Source organism: Eretmochelys imbricata, chromosome 1 (genome assembly GCF_965152235.1).
Source record: "Eretmochelys imbricata isolate rEreImb1 chromosome 1, rEreImb1.hap1, whole genome shotgun sequence".
Lineage (NCBI taxonomy): Eukaryota > Metazoa > Chordata > Testudines > Cheloniidae > Eretmochelys > Eretmochelys imbricata.
The window spans coordinates 249,311,088-249,331,613 of NC_135572.1; the positions used below are offsets into that span (position 1 = coordinate 249,311,088).

Sequence of the window (20,526 nt, forward strand, 5' to 3'; positions counted from 1 at the left end):
ACCCTGAGACTGACAGTCCCCGGGAACAATGGGGAGACGCCAATGCTCCAGGTCAGTCTGAATGACAGGGCAGGCAGGCTAATCAGAGAGTCAGGAGGCCAGGGAGGTCCCATCCTCCATGTGAGCTGGAATTTCCTGGGTCAGACAGAGTGGGGCCGAGCTAAAGAGAAAGCAGGGGTGCAAGCTGAGCTGGGGAGCAGAGCTGGGCCAGATCCAGAGAGAGCAGACCCTGTCCTGGGAGCAGAGCTGCAGCCCCAAAGCCAGAGGCACAGCCCAGAGAGAGCAGACTTGCCCTGGGAGGAGAGCTGCAGCAACCAGAGTCAGAGGGGCCAGAAAAGCAGCCCACAAAGCAGGTCAGTGCTGGGAGCAGAGTGACAGAAGCAGCCTGCAGAGCAGACCTGTCCTGGGAGCAGAGCAGTAGCAACCAGAGGCAGAGGGGCCAAAGAAGCAGCCCAGGGAGCTGGAGGCAGAGCAGCAGCAGCAGCAGTGCTGAGACCAAGTGGTGGAGCTGGGGCTGGAGCAGTCTGGAGCTGGGTGCGGTGAGCAGCTGGGGAGAGCGAGGGGGACCCTGGGCAGCAGGCCCAGCACAGGGAGACGTCTCAGCCAGGAGGCTCTGCAGGCCAGGCTTGTATCGTAACCCCGATAGGGCGGGGGCGACACTGGGAAGAAGGGTCCTACCACTGAGAGCCTGAGAGCGTGTGGCCACCACCAGAGCGAGTGTCCCACAGCATCCCTGCAGCACAGCCAGGGCCTGAGAAGAAGGCCTGGGACTCACAAGGAACAGACTGTGAACTACCCTGACATTCCAGAGACGCCGTTTGTGATGTTCCCCGCCACAGAGCGGGTTGATGTGTTTCCTTTAACCTTTCCCATTTTTCCTTATTCTTTTTAAAATTAATTGTTGATTAAATAACTTGCATTTGCTTTAACTTGTATGTAATGGTCAGTGGGTCAGAGAAGTGGCGAGTGCAGAGAGAGTACCCCGGAGTGGGACACCCTAGCCCCTGTCCTAGGTGACCACAGCAGGGTTGGGGGTCGAGCCCCCCGGGAATCCTGGGCCCAGCCTTGTTGGGGTTACGAGGACTCTGCCAGACAGGAGAGTGGAAGGGGAGTCCTCAAGGGCAGGGAGGCCACTGGGTAAAGGAAGTGGGAGTGAGGACTCAGATCCTTTTGCTAGCCCACTTCACTGGGGTAGTGCAGAAGCCAGCAAAGTTATTACATTTTACAATGGGGCTATTCCCCTGCTTATATAAACACTCATTCGCCAGTCAATCTAAATAAATGTGGCTTCTCTATTTTATCAATGCAATATTGACTGTGACGTGCTAGAGGGCTAGCCTGGAAAGTTAGAGCTCCATTTCTTCTGTTTCTTTTATAAACTCCAGTACAAAGAGGGAAAGAAGCTGAAGCCCAAACCAAACTACAACAGTGTGGATCTCTCTGAAGTGGAGTGGGAAGACCAAGATGAAATAGTGAGTATCAGAAATGGATTGTAGCCTGTTCATGGCCCTTTCCTCCTAATTACTGGGGGTGAGGGAGTGGGGGTCAGTTTCCTTATGGCAGATTGTAACAATTCTTGATTTCTTCTGTCAGGGGCTGATCATTACTAGCAGAGGGTGAGTCCCTACACAGAGAAACATCCCCTTCTCACTCCCATACAGGGTGCTTGTCTCCCCCTCTCTGGGTACGTCTACACTGCATTTGGGAGGTGTGATTGTAGCAGATGTAGACATACCCAAACTAGCTTTGATCTAGCTAGGTAGTTAGACTGCAGCTAGGTCACGGAAGAGTCGCCATGAAGCTGCAGCAGCGCAGGTGGTGGCTGCTCAAGAATGTACCCAAGGTCCCGGGTGAACAAGGTTAGCCCAGGCAGCCTCCCATGCTGCTGCAGCTTGGCTGCTATTGTTACCTGGGCTAGCTTTTGATCTAGATCAAAAGTAGCTCAGCTGTTTCTACATGTGCTGCAGTCACACCTCCCGGTTGCGGTTTCCCTTACTTTGTGCTACTCGGGGTGGGACTACACGAGTTCTGATGGTTTCTCACTTGAGCCTGCTTCTTGTTCTCATGGGGACCAATGTAGCTGGAGTCACAAGATGGGAGGGAGGTGGGGAGGAGATCAAAGCTCTAATAAGTGCATTTTGGGAAAGTTCAAATTCAGGTCCTAACTTCGGGAGCCCGGCCACATCACTATACTGGGAGACCTCCCATTCCCCTCCCACTATCTTACCCTGAACAGCAGAGGGGTTTAAAATCTGGATACGGATTTTTCTGCCATCTAATTCTAACCTTTCCTCTCACTGTCCACTGCAGTCTGTGTGTTGGGAAGGAAATGTTTTGCAAGACCAGGATCACATGGAAGATATGGATCAAATACCAGGTGTCAGTGGTGCTGGAACACTTTTTATAGTGGGGGTGCTGAAAGCCAGCTAAGGAAACTGTAAAGCAGCAGTCCCCAAACTTTTTACCTCGTACCCCCCCTTACCTCTGTCCATGCCCCCCATCCCCCAGAGCCATGGCTTCAGGAGATGGAGGGTACGGACAGGGGTAAGGGGACGGACACTGAGTCCACAGCTGGGGGCAGGAGCAGAGGGCCGGGAGCCAGGACTGCAGGCCTGGAGGGCTGGGGGTGCTGCAGCACCCCCCGTGCCCCTAGTTCCTGTGCCTGTGACAGGTGTCTTAACAACTTAGAGCCCAGAGAGACTGTGACAGGCTCAGTCAGATCATAGAATACCCCAAGCCTCCCTGGCCTTAAGTCAGATGTTCTTGGCTAGGAGAAACTTACTTTGGTAGTCACTGTTTCATGCTCAGCGGGTAATTAAGCAAGTGACTTTAGTACACTGAAGCATGAAGCAGTAACAACTTGAACAATGACCTTATTAGATTTTATAAGGTAAGTAGGCATGGGCTTACCAGTACTTGAATGGGAGACCACCACTGGATTACCAAAGGTGCTGCAGTAAATTGTATTGCCAAGTCAGTTGGTGCCCACCTACTTTCTGAGTCAGTACTGATCCAATGTCCTAGCATGATCCTAGGAGGCATTGGGCGGGAGATGCTACCTTTCAGATTAGCTAGGAAACCAAGGTCTATGGTCATTAAAGATCCCAAGCACTTTTTTTTTTTTTCAGAAGAAGGGGTGTCCTTGAAAAATTGCATTGTGTCTACCTAAACGCCTCTTCGCTCCTCAGTTGAATAGGGTAGTCTCTTCACTCCCTGTCCCATCATGTTTTATAATGTTGCGGTGCTCTGTTAAACATATGTGCTTCAGTCCAGAAATGGCTACATTTCAGTAGCAGGTGAAATGGTTTGCGGGAGCACCTTATGATTTGATAAATTGGTTTTAAAGTTTGTGAAGAGCTTTGGGGTTGTTCTGGAAGAACTAATATTGCTTTGTGTTTCTTTGTTGCCTTTTACCTGAGGATCTCCTAGTGCGGTGCAAACACAGAGAATACGTGTCTTGCTCACTGTCACAAAGTGCAGTTGTGGCAGGATTGGCAGGTCCCTTCCCTCCAAGTCCTTAGCCTTAATGACAAGACCATCTTTATAGGCTTTAAATAATAATAATCCATATTATTATATGGCATTTACCAGCCTCCCTGTGTAAATCTTCTGAGCTGCTCATAAAATGTTCTTAGCTGAGAGCTCTGAAAAGGCAGTGGAAAAGGGGATCCAGTCATTTCTCAGTAGAAGCTTCCCCTATATGAATTACAAACCACTCCACATCCTGTCCTTATTTAATCGGAGGCACTAATGCTAATCTGTTCCTCTGTGCAGCTGAGAACAGCAATGATCAATGGAGAAACGGGTTACCTTGCTATGGACGTGAAGGTCCCTGTGGATAAAGGGGTAAGAAATCTTGGTCCTGTTCAGGTCACAACTGGAATGGAGGTGGGAAACGGATGGTGATTTATGGAGGGTGCAAACCTAAAGCTCAGCATTTCGTGTGGGGATTTTAATATTATAGCATTTTACATATATAATTTGTTCAAACCAAAGAATGGCTCTCAGACCATTAGTCTGTCCAGGCAAAGCCAAGGAATATACTGTCCATAGATTATAGGGGCATCTCTGTAGAGGAAACAATACATGAAATCATAGGCGTTCAGGGATGGAAAAGATATATTAGGTAGACCTGATAAAAAATCAGAATGTAATTTTTGTCTCTATTTTTCTCAGATTTTCAGGGTTTTTTGATCAGCACGGATTACATTTTCATCAAAATTTTTGATGGAAAATCCTACTAAAATTGCAAATTTTGAGCTAGCTCTAATATCAAGTCACCTAGTCCACTCCTGCAAGGTTATCCCTCATTGTGTTTTCCATTACTGCATTCAGTCTACTTTTAATTAACTCTCTCAAGTGATTGGGCATCCATCACTTCCACAGCCTTCCAGATCTCACTGCCCGGAAGCTTTCCCTCTCAAAGGCCTTGTCTACATTAGGAAATCGCACCACTTCAGCCATCAGTTTAGCTGACCTGTTGCTGCTGACTGTAGCTTGTCCTTGTCTATGCTCACAGCTAAACAGTGGTCCACACCAATTCAACTAAACCAGTTGTTGACAACCTTTGCTGAAATGGTGCCATTTCCTAGTGTAACTAAGGTCTTACTTTCATTTCATTACTTCTAGTTATAGCTCTTGTAGCTCCCTAAATTATTCCCCTCCGTCCTCTGTGTTCACACTATTCAAGTACAGGTAGATGGTTGACTTGTCCTCCCACACCCTCATCCTTGCATTGCCTGCATATGTAATGCCTTTACATTTTTCAATGTAAGTCAATCCAACCAGCTCTGTCATTTTATTTCCTTTCTTTGTGGTATAATTTGTCAACATCTTTCTGGTACTGAAGTGCCCAGAGCGGAACGCCATAGTCTGGATGTTATCTCACTGGAGCTCTATAGAGAGTTACTATAATCTCTCTGCTGCACAACATCAGATCTCTGCACATAGAGCCCCAGCTCTCCTTGACTGCTGCCATATCATATTTGTCACTCCTCTCTAATTAGCTGCCATTAGTCTCATGCTTACGTTTCTTTCAGCATTACTGTCTCCTCACTTTCTCCCTCCCATTGTGTGGCTGTATTTCTCATTATTTTTCTCCCTCCCACTTCCAGACCATTTTCTAAAATGTTAGTGAAGATGGTTCCTAAGACACATCCTTGCTATTCTCCACTTCCCACCACCTGATATGCTATTGTTTACCATTACTTTTCATTTACAGTGTTTCAGTCAGTTTTCAATCCACGGGAAAAAGATCCCATCTAAGCCAATATTAATTAATTTTGGGGGAGTAAAATTTCATGAGGCACTGGAGCAAATGCTTTATGTAAATCCAAATATATTGTATGCGCTTTATTCCCTTCATCTATTAACTTTATTCTGTCAGAAAAATCCAATCTTGTTTGTCTGGTGAGCTCTATTCTTTAGAAGCCCATGCTGCTTATTGCTCATGATTCCATTATCCTCTCAGGCAGGGGTCAGCAACCTCTTAGTTTATTGTAGTACTGCAGACTCACAATATCGTTTTCTCAGAGACATCCAAAGGAATCTTCTTTATTTCAACATTTTTAAGAACGTCACAAATGCTTACAAGTTTCTCCATTTGCCTCCTTTTTCCCTTGTTTTTATTGTTCCCATCTGACATTTTCCTTATTTGCTTTTTTCCATCCCCTTTCTATATTTTCTCAATTCCAATTCTTTTCCCCCCCCATGTTCTTTCTCAATTTTCCCCTTCTTTTTCCCATATTTTTCTCATCCCATTCTGCTTCGCCCCCCCCAGTTTTTCTCTGTTAATTCGCCATCCCCATATTTTATATTTCTCCCTTCCCTTTTTTTATTTTGTTACCACTATTTCACCCCTCACCCACTTCTAATCCCTGGTTCTTCAAGTAATTTCCCCTCTGTGTAATGCACTTCAGGTTGCACATGTGTTCCATGAACCCAGAACCAGAAATTTTCCCTAGAAGCATTCTTCTGGTCCACGCATGCATCCTTGCTCATCTTGTGCTCCACACTGAAGGAATGAAAGGTCCCCTACCACTTAGTTCCTTCCTACTGCTTGTGGTTTAGGACAGAGGTTCTGTGTTCATGCTGACTTTTTCAGCTCCTCTCTGTAAATAGTGTTAAGAATTTTTAGAGTTAGTTCTTAATTAGAAATAGTTTTAGGGGTTTGGTTCCCTACATTTTGGACCCCCCCCAGTCAATGAGTGTTTCACTGTACCCGCCTCAACCCCAGTTCTCCTCGGTTTCAGGAGACTAAGTTGAGGATCCCCAGCTTTAAAAGCTGCATCAGGTGCCACAAAGCTTTCCTGGTCATGGACTACCATGATGCCTGTCTGTACTGCCTGAGGGAAGCACATATCACTTCCTGTACTGCAGGTCATTCCTGAGTTGATCTAAGCCATCCAGGGAGTTTTGACTCCAAGAGTTCCTCATGTTACAGTCCATCAAGGCAGGAACAACCTCTGTCCAGGGAGACCCCCTGAATATAATCCTGAAGAAGAAAAGAGTGACTCCTCCTCTTCAGTCCTGGGCGGCTCCAAGACTTCCACACTCCCTCTGGCTTCAAGAAAGTCTGGAGAGCAGAACTAGGGAAGAAGGGGGAAGGGAGACATAAGCGCTCCCATAAGAACTATAGGGAAGGTTCCCCATCCAAGTCCTCTAAAAAGAGAGAGGAGTTCCCATTCCATATCAAGTCATCAGTAGCTACCTGCTCCAGAATGGGACCATCCAGTACTGGGATTTTTTCAAAGGGCAACACATCAGCACCCTTTGGTCCTAGTGCGGCTTCCTTGGCACAGAAACCCTCATCTGTAGTGCCAGAGCCAGTGTATCAGCAGCTCCAGTTATGGAAGCGACTCCCTCAACTCTGGCTTGTTTCTCAGCTCCAGGTGACTTCTTGTGCTCCTGGAACAGGACTCACCACTGCAAGCCAAACCCCAGTGCCCCGTACCATTCCTTCAGCTAGTACCGATCTCCCTGCAGTACCCCTTTGCATGCCCATTCTCGAGCAGGGGTTGAGCCAGACTGTTGCCCATACCATCAAAGAGCACCTCTGGTACCGAGGGCTTTCCATCTGGATCTGAATCCTCAAAGTCTGAAGAGGACTAGGACAGACCCACCTGGACTATGCCTTGAGGGAATTGAGCCCAGACAGGACATTGGGAGTCTCCAGCGTATCTCTCTCCTCCCATCTGAGAGAGTACTCATCTTACTCCCACTGGGGCCCTGCAGTGACGGGGTATGATACCTCACAGTGGCAGTATTTGGGACCAGAAGACCCATGAGACTACCCCCCAATGAACATATCTCATGGCACAAGGGACCTAAGGAGATTCAGAGCTCCCAAAGAAGAGGAAGAGCATCTTCAGCCTCCTCAAGAAGTGTAATTAAAGCAACAGGAGGAAGAGGATCAACAGAATAGGAGGATACCATGCCAGTGACCTTGTCCTCCTCTTCCCCAGACAAGACAGTTATTCCAGTTTCCCCACTGTGTCCTGTTACCCTAAGGTCTTCCTGGACTTCCTTTAAAAGTATGGCAAAGTTATTTCAAATCTCCCAGGAAGAGGCCCATGAAAACCCCACAGACACTGCTGGAAATCCTTCATAGCTTGGCTCTGAGTAGAGTGGCTCTTCCAATTAACAAGCTTATCCTTGAACCTGCCAAGATACTTTGGCCCTCACCTGCCATGGTACCACCAGTATCCAAGCAGGACAAATAAGAGATTTCATACCTGCAAAAGGGTTGGAGTACCTATCCTCTTACCCACCTCCCAATTCATTGGTAGTGTCTGCAGTCACTGAGAATAGCAGACACACAGGCCAGGTTTACACCACTTGAGAAAGAAGCAAAGAGGCTCAACCTCTTTGGAAGAAAGATGCACTCTTTGACCTCCCTGCAGTTTCAAATCTCAAACTGCCAAATGTTGATGGTCAATTATGATTTTACCATCTATGGTAAGCTAGCTGGCTTTGCCAATAAAATGCCCTAGGAAGTTAGAGACCGGCTCCAGGCCCTGACTGATAAGGGAAAGGTAGTGATGAGATCAGCCCTCCAGATGAACTTAGACAGGGCGGTGAGGTCCATCTCAACGGCCGTCATAATAAGATGCTCGTTGTGGCTTCCCTTCTTGAGAATCCCAAAGGAAGTACAAACAGTGGTGGAAGGCCTCCCATTTGAATCTGACAAGCTGTTCAGCACAAAGACAGATGAGCCTCTTCACTCATTGAAAGTCTCCTAAGTCACACTTAATTCACTGAGTATTTGTACACCTGTAATTAAAAGAGAACCCCGTACCATAATTTAGACAACCAACCCTACCTGTCTTTCACCACCCTCAGCAGTATGGATTGCCATGCAAGCATCAGAGGACACATAGGAATGGTGCCCAGGGAAAACTACTCTTTACTTCCCAACCACTATCACCTCTGAAACCAGAATTTTGACAGGCCATTTGAGAGCTGCACATCAATGGTCTCACTGGATGTAGTCAACCTCTGGTCGTTCCCCTCCGTTTGGAGGCAGACTTCCCATTACCTATCTTCCTGGACTCAAATCATGGTGGACAGATGGGTGTTAGGGATTGTCTTCTTGGGCTACGTATCTCCCCAGTCACCTCCCTGCCCTTTTTCGGAGATCTCTCTCATGAGAGGGTTTTTCTGTAGGATGTGAAGACTCCTCGAACTGGGGGTGGTAAAACTAGTACCTCCAGCAGTAAGGGGAAAGGAGTTCTACTCAAAGTACTTTCTCGTCCCTGAGAAGACAGGAGGATGAAGATCCATTCTGGACCTCAGGGAATAAGTTTATCTGCCGCCTAAAGTTCAGAATGGTGACTCATCAATTGTCCCATCTCTAGATCAGGCAATTGGTTCACAGCCCTCGATTTCAAGGATGCCTGCTTTCATGTGGACGTTCATCCAGCACGAACGAGATTCCTGAGATTTGTAGCCAGTCAACAGCACTATATTTGCAGGGTTCTCTCATTTGGACTCTCAACGCTGCTGAGTGTTTACCAAGGTACTTTGCTGTGTTGTCTTCATACTGGTCTTACATGCTTGTTTCTGTCACCAACAGAAGTTGGTCCAATAAAAGATATTACCCCATCTTGTGTCTCTAATACCAAGGTACCGTAAGTGGTGCCAGCTCACCCCTGCTGGCAAGGGCCAATGGTATACCATTACTTAGACCGCTGGCTCCTAAAGGGCTGATCTTACCAGGAAACATGAGAAGCAACCTCCATACTTCTGGATCTCTATGAGAGTTTGGGTTTCTGGTGAACCTGGAGAAATCTTCCTTGGAACCCACACAGCTGATAGAATTTATCAGGATGAAGCTGGACACTGTGGCCTCCAGGGCATGTTACCAGGCAACTGCTTTCTCTTCATTGAACTCATACACCAAATACAGATGAGCCCCAGAATGGCCATACAATCCTGCTGACTCTGTTGGGTCATATGGCTGCACATACCTATGTGACACATTAGCAAGAATTAATCTCAGATATCTATGAGCCTGGTTGTGGACTATATGCACTCCAGGCAAGCACAGTCTTGACTTACTCATCATGGTTCCCCAAGAGGTCTTAGCCTCACTTACTTGGTTTGTGTGGGTACCTTCAACTCCCACTTCCAACAAAGACTATGACCATGGGTGCATCCTTCTTAGGTTGGGGAGCAAATGTGGAAGGGCAGGTTTCTCAAGGGACATGATCTCTGCAGGAATCTATGCTTAATATCAGCATTTTGGAACTAAGAGCAGTCAGACCGCCCTGTGAGTAATTCCTCCTGCCCAACTGCAGCCAGTCAGTCCAAGTATTATTAGACAACATTATGGCAGTCTGCTATGTCAACAGCTGTGTGAGGAGGCCATTGACCTTGGAATTGGTACATTCCCATGTAGATTACCCTGATCGCCACTGACCTTCCAGGAATCCAGTCACCCTGGCAGACTCTCTAAGCAGATATTTCTCCACAGAAAACTAGTGGAAAGCTGCATGACATGACTCTTCATATGGTGTTTTAGGTGTGGCGACTTGGATCCAGGATCTCTTTGCATCCCGTGTGAACAGCAAGTGCAAAGAGTTCTGTTCTGGGGGGACGGGGCAGGGGTTGCACCGTAGGCTCTCGGGGTGACGCTTTCCTCAGACAATGATCAGGACCTGTGAGGTATGTCTTCCCTGACTCCTTCATTACCACGGGTTTTGAGGAAAATCAGACAGGACAAGATGTGAGAGATTTGGATCACACAGGGGTGGGCCCGTCAGTTCTGGTACTCTATGCTTTTGCAGCTGTCAGCCTGGCCTCCTTCCCATTTCCCTTAACTCAGGATGAGGGAGGGACTTATCACTTACAACCCCCTCACACTTTTCATGAGGGCATGGTATTTGGATGGATGTCAGCATTAGAAAAGGCCTATTCAGCTGATGTCCAGGGCATCCTGAGCAGTGGCAGAAAGGACTGCCAGGAAATGTTACAAAGCAAAATGGGGGAAAAAATGTTTTGGTGTGATCAATCAGGAATTTCCTCTTTACAAAAACACATTCTGGATGCATTGTACTACTTCATAGCCTTAAAATCCCTGGGGTATTTATTAGCTCCTTCAGAATACACCTTACAGCCCTCATGAAGTTCCATCTGTCAGTAGAGGGCTATTCTGTTTTTTCTCATCCAGACATTTCCTGCTCCTTGAAAGGTATGATTTAGAACCCTGGATGAACAAAGTGATAAGTGGCCTTGGCAAGAGATGGCTTTTACTCTGTGGCCCTACTAGCCTATCCAGAAAGTGAAACTGACCAGTTATCAATTTCACAGTGCTCCAAAGATGCATTGAGCTGGACAGGAAGTGAAAGTGACAAACTTACTTGTCAGTTCCGCTGTGCTGCTTTGATGGCACATAGAATCAAGTAGCAGACATCAGAAAGCAGAGGAGGGGATTTGTGGCAGAGCTTAGGGTTGATAAGAATGAGGCAGGTGGAAAGGGCTGAGTGAAGGGAATATAGATTGTGGTGTCTTTGGCATAGAAGTGACCCCCACACTTAATTCCTAGTTTCCAAGGCCAGATGGGACCATTGTGATCATCTAGTCTGATCTCATGTATAACACAGGTCATAGAACTTCTCCAAAATAATTCCTAGAGCAGATCTTCTAGGAAAAAAATCCCATCTTCATTTTAAAAATTGCCAATCATGGAAAATATACCACAACCCTTGGTACTTTGTTCTAATAGTTAATTACCCTCACTGTTAAAAATGTATGCCTTATTGCCAGTCTGTATTTGCCTAATTTCAAAGTGAATTTAGAAGGGAATTGCCAAGGGATGAGATAGAGAAGGGATTTAAGGACACTCCTTAAAGAGGTCTAGTGGCAGAGAAGCCTCTATTGATTGCATTGACTGTAAAGACAGGAGTTAAACCAAAAGAGCAAGGACATGCCCAATATGCCAATACCCTGTGCCAGGGCATTGAGAAGGAGGCAACTGGGTGACAGGGTGAAATGCAGCACTGAGCTGAAGAAGGATGAGGAGAGAGAAGGAGCCAGGGCCACACACAAAGTGAGAGTGGGAATCAAGGCCAGAAGAGAGGAAAGTTCTTCACCCCAAGAACAACACAAACCCACTATCTTTAGCCATCATCTCTGTGCTTAAAGAGTGGTAGCCACAGGGCAAAAAAGGTTGTTCTGAGAGATAGGTTTTCTGTATCCACTCAAGCTTCAGGGTGGGGGACCCAAATTTCTGAACCTCTGTGTGGCAGCCCAAGGCTGGGTTTCTGGACTGGCCACATTTTATCATTTACTGAAGTGATTGGAGCACTTTTCTTTGGCCAGTGCTCAGCTGTCAGACAGTTGACAAATCTCCCACACCAGGGAGCTGTCTGTGTGCAGTGTAGATGGCTTTGCCTCAAGTCCCTTTGACTGCTAGTGCCAGATGGATTTTTTACACACACACACACACACACCAGTTCCATTGCAGAGCCGGCCATTGATAGTGGAGGTGCAGAGTGAGGGCAGTCGGCTTCAGCAGTGTTCCTGAACATGCTCAATCTGTGTGAGCATGCTCAGTACAAGCCAAGGAGCAAATCTGGGGAGGAGAGGAGGGTTGTCACGTGAAGCCACATGCCACCCCATGTGTCACCTCTGCATCTGTTTTCATGCTAACCCACCTGCTGAGTACACAAACTCAGGACACAGTGCAGGCTGACACTGGCAGATCCTGTGTACGCTGCTCAACCTCCAGTATTATTTAAAACAATCTTAGAGCCGTTTGCAGTGGGCCTGCCTTCTCACTGGTATATGGTATATTCAGGTGTTCTCCATAGTTCAGGGGTTCTCGAACTGGGGGTTGTGACCCCGCAAGGGGTCACAAGGTTATTACTTGGGGGTCGCGAGTACATGCACAAAACAGAGACCAGCAACCTCTATAAAATATATAATTTCAATCTAGTGTTTTAGAAAATTGTACACACCTTTCCATCGCAATGTAATGTATTTACTTCAAAAAGTATTGTAAATGTATAATGCAGCGATCCTTGTTCCTAAACAAAATATTTAATTGTATTATCACAACTTTAAAGGAATTGGACTCTGGGGATTGTAGATAACAAACGCAGGTTTGTTGTCTTGCAACTAAAAAGTGGGACTGAGACACCATTAGAGGGCTTGATTGTTCAGCAGCTGAAGAGCTGCATTAAACCACAGATCAATCAGAATACTGAGATCAGCAAAAAAAAAGTAATTTATAATTTAACACTCAGCCATACAGGCAGGGATGGCTTGAGGGAGGGGGACAGAATTGTGGGGGGCTATAGCCCCTCAAAAAAAATTGCCTTAGCTCCCCCATAGCTACCCTTCCCAGTGCAAAGGTCAAATGTTATGCAGAAGTAAGGGTGGCATGGTATAGCATTGCCACTCTTACTTCTACTGTTCTGCGCTGCTGCTGGCAGCGGCACTGCCTTCGGAAATGGGTGCCCAGCCAGCAGCTGCCGCTCTCTGGCCGCCCAGCTCTGAAGGCAGCACCACTGCCAGCAGCAGCGCAGAAGTAAGGGTGGCTGTGGGGGTGCTAAGTCTGCTGCGAAAAATGATATTGGCAAAGTTTCTTTGCATTACTCTTCCCCCGTTATTAAACAGTATTAAACTATTTTGAAAAAATAACTTTTCTGCGTATAACAATAATTTGATAAAAAAATGTGTTTTAGTCTTAGTTTAAAAGCAGTGAGAAAAGGTAAATTAATTTTAAGCAATAGGGTTATAAATTTAGCATTTAAAATAGTATTAAATATAAAAAATGTGTTTTTAATTAATAAGAGGGGGGGTCTCACTCAGGCTTGCTATCTGAAAGGGGTCGCGAATACAAAAAGTTTGAGAACCACTGCTACAGTGTCTCTCTCACACTCAGATTCACCCACCCCCTCATCTCTTGCCCTGGTTCTAGCAAGGAGTCACATCACTGCGCTTCCAATCCAGAAAGGAGTCTCTAAGGTGCCACAAGTACTCCTTTTCTTTTTGCGAATACAGACTAACACGGCTGTTACTCTGAAACTCCAAGAAATGTTTTTTACTGCAGCAGCCGCAAAGAGGAAGCACTTGTGCCAGTCCTGCTAAATTCCATTGAAACTGACACTTTCAAACGGAAAATATCAATTTTGACACTTTTTAAAAATCATTTTTCCAAAGCAACATTTCAAAATGAAATGAAACATTTTGAATTAAAATGTTTCTTTAAGTGGAAATGTTAATTTGAAATGAAATTTTTCAGTTTGAAACTAAATGTTTTGGTTCGAAATGACATTTTGTTTTGATTGAAAATGTTGTCCTTTCATTTTGATGTTTCCAAATTGAAATATTTTATAACTCTTCATTCCGTGAAAATATTTGATAGTCTGACTTTTTTGTCCTGATTCAGGATGAAAATAAATATGAAAATCAGCAGCATGTCCCACAAGATGGGAATTCTGTTTTCCAACCAACTGTAATCAGTTTGTAGCCCCTGTTCTGGCTCTTCCAAATACATTCCCTCCCACCCTCCAGTCCTCCTCATCTGCCTCTCTGAATCTTCAGCCACAGTGTAAGAAAGGGAACCAGGGAAGCTGGTGAAGGTAATGAATTGTAGCCCGCAGTGGGGGTCAGGGTCAGTCTGGGGCCTTGCAGGGCCCTGTGCGAAGAAAGACCAGCAGGACCCGGCAATCTGGTTATGCAGTGCGCGTACAGCTAATACAGTGAGAGGGAGGGCAGCTTCCTTCCACTTTCTGCTCTCTGGCTTGTAATCCCAGAGTTAAGGGGTTTTACTGGCCCTGCGAGGAAATTGAATGGCTGAGTGAGTGGATCTCTGAAAACCATGACTTGCTGAACATTGCGCACTGCATCATGGCCTCAGACCCAGCCTGGGGGGTTGGATGTTACTGGAGTTAACCAGATGCTTTGGTTTGTCTTTGGGGGTCGTGTAGCCAAATCACTGTTGTCGCTGTGGTGCAGTAGATGGTGTATCCCTTCTCCCACCGTAGGGTTTGTTTTTCAAAAAGTTTATTTTCCCCCTTTTTTTTATTTATTCCAGAAACGGGTTCTCTTTCTCACTAATGATTATTTCTTCACTGACATCAGTAGCACGCCTTTCAGGTGAGCTAGTGTGTGTCAACTCAGGGATGTACCTCTTGGGGTGGGGGCGTGGCTATTTGGTCCCTCCTTCTCATGATATTGGCTATGACAGAGGGGTTCCTTGCTCCCTTGTATTGGAGTTCAGATACTCTTACTGCTCGCTTGGGGATGTTCTTTTGTAAATAAGAGAGGAGAGAGCTGATGGCATTGGGGATCATAGCTCACTTCTCAGGGAGGGCAGTGTCAGATGTAAACATCTGGGGATTGCACGTGACCTTGTTGACAAACCCTCTGTTTTCCCCCTGCCTGCAGCCTGGGTGTCGTCCTCTCCCGTGGGCATGGGGAATACATCCTGCTGGGGAACACTTCAGTGGAAGAAGGTAGGTTAACCTGAAACAGCCACATCTCTGTAGAGGGCAAGGATGCTGAACTTTGTTGGCATCCCAGGGATGAGCTTGTGCCTCCCTCTCTTCTCTGTCCCCCACCTCACCCTCTCAGCCTTTCTGTGCGTTTGGTTCATTGATTGATCAATAGACTTATTGGTTGCTTTCTTGTTTCAGGCTTGCATGACCTGCTGCAGCCAGACTTGACCTTAGCTAATGAATGGTAAGTAGATGGTATCCTATTAATGATGGAGCTTTGTGTTAAGATCACTGGCAGAGTTTGCTCTGCTCTCCCACCCTCCTGGCTTTGAGGAAAAGCAATGTTATTCTGAAGTAACTAATGGTGCCAGAGTTTGGTGCAAGCTCCTGAGACTTCCATCACTTTCTTTGGCAGATTATTCTACAGTCTGACCCATCTCACTGTCCAGAAAGATATCCTGATATACTCCCTAAATTCTCCTTTGCACAATCTCATCCTATTCCTGCCTAGAACTGTGCAACAAACCATAAATCACACAAAACTTAGTGAGGTGGGATTTTGTTGCAAGGTCAGATTACTCTCAGTGAGAAATCAGCTTGGTTCCCATGCCTTTTAAATGAGCCTGGATGTGGTTTCTAGTGAACCTGGAGTTGACTTTATTAATGCAACATCATATCATGCAAAATTTGTGCTTTTGCTTGGTTTGGCCATGAAACAAAATGAAGCTTGGCATTTTCAACTTTTGCTTTGAGATTTGGGATTTGTGTGTACCTGAAACTCAGCATTAAACTTGGGCATGTGAACCTCAAATGGATCAAAACTAAAGCAATTATTTACAAGAAGCACTGCAAAAAAACCTAATTTATTATACCCTAGTTAAAACCCCTCAAACCGCCTTTAACAGCATCTCTTCCTCCTTCAGTTTCATGCACAGTTAACATATATACTTAAGTCATCTGTTCACCAGCTTTATATAGTCACTTCTTTTAGTCTTGCCTCATAAACCATTCCTTCAAGTTCCTTAATAATTTGTGTTTTTTCTTTATACCCCTCCAATCTGACATGGAAGTGGCCAGAACTGAAAGCAACATTAGATGGCTGGTCTCTTGTGAAATACAGAGAACTGATCACCTCCCACCTCTGCATCCTGATGCCTCTGCATATGCAGCCCATTGGTTTATCTTGCCACCATATCACATTGCAAGCTTGTTCACTGTCTAGTTATCTGTCTTCTTTGGCATTGCTGCTTTCCAGGTTTCTCCACCATACTGAATATTGTTATAAGCAGGCTAGTGTATATGTTACCATTGCCCTTTGCTAGGTGAAATTAGAACTGCTCTGCTGTGTGTCAGAGGAACTATGCTGCTAACGAAGATGCTTCTTTAGTGCAAGTGGTATCATCCTGTGCTGTTTTTAACAGGAGGAGCTGAGTTTGATCCATGCTGTTGTTGTTAAGTTCTGAGCACCCATGGAGTGCAGCATAGTGACAACTGAAATTCCTAGGTGGCCAAGGATTTGTTACAATATTTTTTTCCAGATCTCTATTTTCCTTGTGTGTTTGCTTGAAAATGATTTTCTGTGTTTCTTTCCTTGCCGCCAGGATTTACTGCATCACCGATATTGATCCAGATCACCGGAAGCTCAGCCAGCTGGAGGCCATGATCCGCTTCCTCACAGGAGAAGAATCCGATCTGGAATGTGAGAGCTGGAAATGAAAGTGACCTACTGGAGCTCTCCTGTGCCTCTCCACGGTGGAGAAGGGCTGCGGGAAGCTGAGTGGTGGTAGACTGAGCTCATGCGCTCTATGCTCATATCTGCAGAGCTGAGTTCAAACACTTGCTCACTTCACAAGTGGCAATAAATTGAGTGGCCACATCCTAATCCCCAGCAAATGATTGTCCCCAGCAAACTACCACAAAATTAAACCTGATTGAACGTCTCTGTTAAGGAGAGATCCAGGCCTGTATTAGCTAGGGGTGCTGTAGGCCATGTTTGACAGAGCTGTGCGGAGAGCCAGGAAAGAAAGAGTGCCTGTGTGTAGTTCAGAGCTGTGTAGTCCTAAAACAATAGTAATAACATTATTTGTATTGTGGTAGATCCCAAAGGCCCTATTCAGAGCTGGGGTACCATTGTGTTTGGCCTTCCCTCAAACACAAGATAAAAGGCAAGCTCTGCCTTACTTCATATTCAGTCATTAGCTCTTTAGGGTAGACGAAGTGGTTGTGATGAACCAAGGAGAGAAATGAACAAGGGAGGACAAATGTCATGAAAAGATCACGTGGATTCATAGGTTAGATATTGCACTACTTGATGTGCCCTGACAGTTTCAAATCATCTGAAAGTATGTTTGGGTTTTCTTTGGGTTTTGAATTAAATTAAATCAAGTATCCCCAACTGCTGGTCTACCTGCATATTGTTAGCTGGTTGATGTGTTGTAAATATCAGCAGAGAAGTGCATCTCGAGGAGGGATGTGAGGGAGGAAAGAGTAGTGGCCTTATTGATCAAGTCAGAGGGTGCTCTATGAATGAGAGGTAGCATAAAAGAATGCACAAAGATCTTTGTGGGACATGCAGATAAATGGCTGTTCAAAACTGGTATAATTGGTGGCATGAAGAATGCAGGAATGATGCTATAAGAGTCAAGAGCAAATAAGCAGGGAAGGGCAGTGTAGTGAAGGGCATTAAGAGTGAAGACAAGAAGTTTGAACTTGTTGACATAGGAAAGGGGAGCCAGTGGAGGGATTCAGAGGAAGAAGGGAGGGTGTAACACAGAATTATGGGAAAGGTCAATGAAAGACTGTCTTAGTGGCTTTGTTTTGAATGGACTGGACTGGAAGGAAGTGAGATGTGTCAAAGAGGAGAATGAGGTAGATGATAAGGACCTGGGTGAAAGTTTTAGCTGTGTGGACAGAAAGAAAAGTTCAGATTTTGGATTTGCAATGGAGGATGAAGCAGCTGGATTTGGACGTGACCTGAATGTGTTATGTAAAGGAGAGGGAGGAGTCAAAGATGACCCCAGCTTACAGGTCTCTGTGACAGGGAGAAGAGGGTCTTGTCAATAATAGCAGAAACCGGGGGAAGTGGGGAGAGTTTTAAGGAAAGATAAGGGGTTCAGTTTTGGCCATGTTAGGTTTAAGCTAATGGTGAGTTATCCAGGAGGAGATGTCAGGCAGACTGAAAAAAGGGACAGAGTAGATGGACAGAAGTCAGGACTGAGGAAGAATATTTGCAAGTCAATGGCATGAAGATGGTGAGGAAGCTATCTAAGGTAGATGAGATCTCCCAAAGTAAAGCTTTAGAGTGAGAAGAAAAAGGGGCTAAGAATGGAGCCCTGTGGGATCTTCCAGGAGAATGGAGGAGGACCACCCACTTAACATAGGGCACAGAGGCTTTGTCTAGACTAGGATTTAATGGTGTGTTGTTAGATGGTGTTAGGTAACACACTCCAAAAGTCTAGTGTGGATAAACCAGTGTAGATTTTAATATGTGCCAAGCAGGTCAAGTTAAAGCTTAGGCTCAGCTGCCTTGTCCACACCAGATTTTACAACTGTTTAGCAAGTATTAGCAAACTCCTTCCAACAACACATCTTTACATCCACATCTAGAAAAAGCCTAGAGGAACAGCCAAAGAGTAGGAAAACTAGGAGAGGACAGCATTCCTGAAGCCTGGTGCGGACAAGATTTCAAATTTCAAGAAGGAGGGTGTGATCCACTGTCAAAAGCAGAGAGGTCAGAGTGGACAGGAATAGCGTGGAGGTCCTGAGATTTGGCCACAGAGAGATCATTCGAGACTTTCGTGAAGGCAGCTTGAGTGGAGTGGAGTGGGCAGAAGCTTGATTAGAGGGGACCCAGAACTGAGGGAGAGGGAGTCAAGGCCACAGTTGTTGACTGCCTGTTCAGTGAGTTCAGGGGTGAAGGCCAAAAGGGAGGGGGAATAAATAATTCTTTTGACGCTGTTTTGTTTGCTCAGCCTTTCAACCCCTCAAGCTTTTGGGCTGACAGAGGGTGACCTCTGACCCTGTGTATAGAGTGACCAGTGTGCTGAACTGCCGTGTGAAAGTGACCACCGGAACCCCAGAGTCTGGGTCATTCCCACTCATGTACAGCATGGCGGTGAGCTGCCCTTACTGTAATGCTGTGTGCATGACTGCTGCTAGACAGTCTGTGGGAGTGGCTTGGTCACACCCTGGTGAGAGTTGCCATGCTGTCCTCTCAGCCAGAGGTGAGGCACCCCGGGATGGTCAGCAGATGCAAGTGGGGTCTTCTTTTTATTCACTGTTGTTCAACCCACTAGACCACAAGGTAGGTCAGTAACATTGCTGCTCTAAAGGATATCTAGGAGGCAGAGGGATGACGCCATTCTCACGCCTCATCATGTTTGGGTTTTTTGCTCAGGTGATGAGGACTTGGTCCAGGAGGTGCTGTTTGATGCTGTGGTAACTGCGCCAATGGAGGCCTATTGGACAGCCTTAGCCCTCAACATGTCTGAGTAAGCATATGTGAAAACACAGCTGAAATTAATTCAGATCCCATGGTCTTCTTGGGAGTTTGGACAGGGTCTCCTGATTCCCTGGTGGAAGCTCTGTGGCCAAGTTGAAGGAGCAGCTTGATTCCCTTTGTCCCATAGAGCCCATAATAGATCCTTACATAGCATTAAGCTGACCACAGAAACAGAAACCTCCTTCCAAGGAGGAAGAATCTCACTTTTGAGGTATTGGTAATAGATACAGAAACTTACACTTCAAAGTTTTGAGTTCAAATCTCACCCAAGGACAGTAGTGACTAAACTTTGTTACCATGTGACAACCGTTCCTTGAACTACATAAAGTGAATTGGGCTGAGTCCAGCTTCTACTGTATCACAAAAAATATTATCCCAGCTGGCACTAGTCGGCTCTCTTACTGACACTAAAGCCAAGGATTGAATGGGCCATGGAAATTGACCTACCTGACACACTTATGGATGGTGCCATCAGATCAGGGTTGAGGTACACAGATGGAAGCTTGGACTGCTGCTGCCAGGACTGAGAAGGGATATAAATCTAGAGGGTCTTGCCTCCACTTGGGATTTTTTTGGAGGCAAAATTTTACCATGGCTGCTACCACCTGGGCATCTAGGCCCACTAGCACTTTAACACTGTGTTGTTCAGATCTACTTGCAGCATGTGTTATAAAAATGGGCAGCCATGGTTGTCTTATCTGCTCTTGGACTCCCATTGGTGGAGCAATGACAGGAAATTTTTGCCAACAAGACCTAGTGTGGACACAGTCTATCATCCAGCACATTCCTCTCACTTAAAAAGACACTGCCCCGTCCATAGCAGCTGGCCCTCTACACTGTGAGCCTCTTCACAACAATGTCAGGTCTATGGTACCCACAACTCCAGCAGGGTCGCCCTGAGCCACTCAGTTACGTCATCCCTCACCATCCCTTAATCTCCCTGTCCCAGACAGAGGTTGGGTTCAGCCCAGGGGGCACACCCATTCTTTCTGAGTAACCCATCTCTCTCCCCAATTCCATATGTAAACAGCCTGCAGCTGGGCGGTCAGTAGTAGAGGACTTTAAGTTCTCTCTGTAAAG

General features: G+C 46.0%; 1 protein-coding gene across 1 annotated transcript in view; it reads left to right on the forward strand.

Moving 5' to 3' along the window:
- Positions 1-20,526, forward strand: part of CACNA2D4 (calcium voltage-gated channel auxiliary subunit alpha2delta 4) — a 166,631-nt gene that overhangs the window by 52,623 nt on the left and 93,482 nt on the right. The window contains exons 18-24 of the mRNA XM_077831393.1: positions 1,386-1,472; positions 3,775-3,846; positions 14,543-14,604; positions 14,896-14,963; positions 15,144-15,189; positions 16,547-16,644; positions 19,342-19,435. Of these exons, the coding sequence (XP_077687519.1) occupies positions 1,386-1,472; positions 3,775-3,846; positions 14,543-14,604; positions 14,896-14,963; positions 15,144-15,189; positions 16,547-16,644; positions 19,342-19,435 (527 nt within the window). The remainder of the gene's footprint in view (positions 1-1,385; positions 1,473-3,774; positions 3,847-14,542; positions 14,605-14,895; positions 14,964-15,143; positions 15,190-16,546; positions 16,645-19,341; positions 19,436-20,526) is intronic.